The sequence below is a fragment of the Wyeomyia smithii genome, chromosome 3, assembly GCF_029784165.1.
Source record: "Wyeomyia smithii strain HCP4-BCI-WySm-NY-G18 chromosome 3, ASM2978416v1, whole genome shotgun sequence".
NCBI lineage: Eukaryota > Metazoa > Arthropoda > Insecta > Diptera > Culicidae > Wyeomyia > Wyeomyia smithii.
Window position 1 is genome coordinate 237,728,162 of NC_073696.1, and position 2,283 is coordinate 237,730,444.

General features: G+C 39.0%; 1 protein-coding gene across 1 annotated transcript; it reads left to right on the top strand.

Annotated features, from left to right (window-relative positions):
• Positions 1 to 992: 992 nt before the first annotated feature.
• Positions 993 to 1,456, top strand: LOC129729239 (chymotrypsin-elastase inhibitor ixodidin-like). Its single transcript, XM_055687743.1, has 2 exons — positions 993 to 1,152; positions 1,207 to 1,456. The coding sequence occupies exons 1-2, from the start codon at positions 1,077 to 1,079 to the stop codon at positions 1,380 to 1,382; spliced, it is 252 nt and encodes an 83-aa protein (XP_055543718.1). The 5' UTR covers positions 993 to 1,076; the 3' UTR covers positions 1,383 to 1,456.
• Positions 1,457 to 2,283: the final 827 nt, after the last annotated feature.

Here is a 2,283-nt window from a genome sequence, read left to right on the forward strand (position 1 = left end):
AGCAATAGTAGGAGAGAGAGAGGGCAAAGTGAACAGATTCATTTCGAGAAGTCCTTCCATGTAGACTCGGTCCAATGAGTGAGAAACGCGAATCGCCGGTTTTAATAGATTCACCGGAAATTACGCTGAATATTATGCATTCTATGATAAATAATCTATTTGACTAGTGCGGTACTCAATATCAATACTTTCCGCTCATCGCTTCCAATATCGATACGGATATGCTAGCCGGTTCCGGGGCTTACAGCAGCCAGCGCTCATCGAGTGATTTTAATTAATACACGCATTTTTAACCAGAGAAGAGACGGAATACAAATATATTATATCTAGTATTGATTGAACTGCTAGCTAACATTTTCTGCCGGTTTGTTTGAAGTGTAATTGCGTTTGAAAACGATAGTGACAGGGCTATCAATTACTCGGTTGATTGAATTACTCGGTTCCAACTAGTTGAACTAAAATGCTAGTCCTATTGAATAGGCGCAAAACAAATCAGGTCTGAGGGCAAGGTTGATGCTTTGTACACCTTATTTTAAGACTAAATTTTTTTTTGTTGTCTTCAATATTCAATTTTGTCGATTAGTTAGCGATTCAATTTGATTTTGATTTTGTTGTCTTCAATATTCAATTTTGTCGATTAGTTAGCAACTATTCAAAATAGTTGAATGGAATTTTATACTCAGATTTAGTAATGACGTGCCATTTTTATTATACATAGATATCTACCCTCGTTTACACAACGATTTTAACGCTGTTCAAACAATCTGCGACAGATGGTCTCGTTATTTTGATTGTATGGAAGAAAGAAAAAAAAACATTTGAATAAATAAATTGAAGGTATTGCAAGTACAAAGGAAGGATGAAGGTTATTTATGCTTATAAATACTTTCAAGATTTTTCCATCTACACACTTGTACCCATGTATGTGGAATAGGTAAATAATAACTGATAAATCGTAGCTATGGGAAGTCCCAAAAAAGTCTGGAACCTGTATCTGAAGAGTATTATTGTACTAAAGTGAAACTGATTAAAGGACGCATTTTCACTACGTGCAGCTCAGTCGATTACACGAAGTCATGAAGATAGCATTGATCGTCTTAGGGATCGTGGCGCTTTGCCAATTGGTAGCCTCTCGTGAGGCCACCAGCAAAGGTAAGATTTTACTGTTCGTATTCTATGAACACATTCTATAGATTTACTTTTCAGCCGAATGTCTCGCCAAGGAGTTCTTCCAAAAGTGTGGTCCATGTTGCGAGGATACGTGTTCTACTAAGTGCACTGTCAGGTGCATGACCTGCGTTCCCGGATGCTTCTGCCGGCCCGGATATACACGCAGTGCCCCGTTCGGAGCTTGCATCAAATGGCGCAAATGTGGCAAGTGAAGTGCTTTGTACTGACATCACTGATTTCGTTAGAGTTGGGTGGTAATAAATGATTCGATGAGTGGGATTTCTTAGTTGTGACTTATTAATTAAACAGCGTGGCAGCTTAGTGCGTTGTATAATAGGATTAAAAACATTATGTATGAACTGAGTGCGGCACCCGTTTGTAGGACAAGCTAAACTATTGTGAATTTTCTAACAGAGCGCAGCAATGGCATTTCAATCGATTCCGACTGAGTATGAAATGCAGCACTTGGCTTTTACAGCATCCGCTCGATTTCCGAGCCAATAATAATGGAACCATAGCGATGAGGTTTTCCATTCCGAAGATGATTGGTAAACGCATAGATTGCACATTGAAATTCTCCACTGTCTGGCAATGCGGATTCTATTCCCCCTTTCTCCACTGATTATGCGTAATACGGTGCTAAGATGAGCAACATTACCCATCGAGCAATCTGCTGTGCAGTGCAGTGCAGTAGTGGGTAGTGGATGAACAAATCCATTTCGCTACCGGTCGGGGCTGGAAAGTGATTGGTCATGAATTCTTGATCTGCGTTGAGATGCAGTGCAGTTCACTTGTCGGTTGTGTTAGTATTCACAGAATTTAATTAGTTTGGCATGGCGTTGATTGTTGTTCATCCGCTGGGGGGTAATAATGCATTTTTGCACGGAGTTAATGCATAGTCGTGCGCAGGATTTGCATGTGAGAGCTTGTTATAAAAAAATTCTCTAGTTGATAAATAAAATTGATTTTTCGTGATACTTTACGGATTGATTGGAAAAATTAACCTTCATCCTACCCTAGTGTGAAAAACCACACAAATGAATTTTGTTTTGCTTTTTTTCGAAAAGTTCTCGATCGATTTTGACGAACTTTCTTGACAATTTTTCAACAATC